Below are 1596 nucleotides of genomic sequence, written 5' to 3' on the forward strand. Positions count from 1 at the left end.
ATCTATATATATTTATAGATAAATATACATATAAGATCAGATAATATTTTATTGTTCCAGAAGGACATTTTTCATAACTGTACAGGGCGTAAACACGGTGTACATGGAAATTCAATTATATATTACTCTCATTAAAATTCAATAGTGACAAGTAAAACTGACAATAATGTATATAACATTAGATGCATCATTCGATGTCATGCAGGAATTTATCACATGTATATTTCAAAACAGCAATACACATTGATGTTTATTCTGACAGCTACAGTAGCTTTATACTAAATGGTGAGAAACTTCTTTTGTATCTTTCTTTCTTTGTTCTTAGTGGTACGTATCTGCCGCTGCGTGATCTTACAATAATAATACATACATGAACATGAGTCAAGTCAGAAAAAAGCAGACAGGCTTACCTTCAAAAGTGAGTCTCCGTGGTGGCCATCATAGCTTAACTCCGACATGTACGACACGACAGAAGAGGTAAACGTGGGAGGTTTTTGGGTGGAGGTCAGGCCTGGGCAGAATACTCCAGCCGGAATCTGGCAACAGAGTGGCCATGCAAGAGGGAGATTACTAGAAAAAATAGTCTTTAGTGATATGGTCAGTTTATTTTAGTAGGGTTTTTACGGCGCTCGCAACGGCATAAGGTCATATTATGAGCGCCAAGGGTTGGATGTCAACAGAGAAGTCCATACAAGGAATCAGGCCTACTCTGCTCACCTCTCTAGCTTCAACAGCACAAAGTCTGCTTCGACTATCAAGGCACCCCGGAAATAGCGGGTCACAAGAGTGTGACAAACATACAAAAGAAGTAGAGGAAAACTGACGATAGTAAGGATTAGGAAAGAAAAATCAGCAGTTCCCTGATGCAGTTCAGGCACAGTTATGAACATGCCATTGATGATTCAGCCCATTTACAATTCTACTGTGCATAAAAACATGTTAGTGTTACCCCTTTGGGAATGGCCTAAAGCCTAAAGACACCCCCGTGAGTAGCACCGCCCCGTGGGCTGGAGGAAGTGTGAGAGAGGGAAGATTTCAGATACAGACAAGACTGTCTTATGACGGCAACCCATGGTAGAGGAAAAAAAATACATGAAGCTACAGCGAGCATGTAACACATCTCTGTGATTGGCCGAAATTTTGATGACGTATTTCAGCCATCTATTTTTGGCGTCTCGCGGGGTTTCCCTCGCCACTTAACCAGATCTCACCGTGGGCCATGTTGCGCGCCCGCTTTGCGGCTGAGCCCGCGCGGCAGGCTTCGTCATCACTGAGCGAAGACGAGGGGTGTGTGTGTGTGTGTGTGTGTGTGTGTGTGTGTGTGTGTATGTGTGTGTGCGTGTGTTTGTGTGTGTATGTGTGTACGTGTGTGTATGAGTGAGTGTACGTGCGTCTATGTGTATACTTAAATATGTGAGTGTGTATGAGTGAGTGTGTGAGTTAATAAGAGTGTGTGTGCGTGTATGTGTATACATAATATATACGTGAGTGTGTGTGTGTGTGTGTGTTTGTGTGTGGGTGAGTGTTTGTGTGTGGGTGAGTGTTTGTGTGTGGGTGAGTGTTTGTGTGTGAGTGAGTGAGTGTGTGTGTGTGTGT

At 42.9% G+C, this 1596-nt stretch overlaps 1 protein-coding gene across 1 annotated transcript in view; it reads right to left on the bottom strand.

The window, feature by feature from the left end:
• The window catches only part of LOC101847097, a gene marked incomplete at its 3' end in the record, with an annotated part of 61890 nt that overhangs the window by 45655 nt on the left and 14639 nt on the right, over positions 1-1596 (bottom strand). The window contains 1 exon segment of the mRNA XM_005095232.3: positions 411-536. Within this exon segment, the coding sequence (XP_005095289.2) occupies positions 411-536 (126 nt within the window).

This window comes from Aplysia californica, unplaced genomic scaffold, assembly GCF_000002075.1.
Source record: "Aplysia californica isolate F4 #8 unplaced genomic scaffold, AplCal3.0 scaffold00098, whole genome shotgun sequence".
NCBI classification, from domain to species: Eukaryota; Metazoa; Mollusca; class Gastropoda; order Aplysiida; family Aplysiidae; genus Aplysia; species Aplysia californica.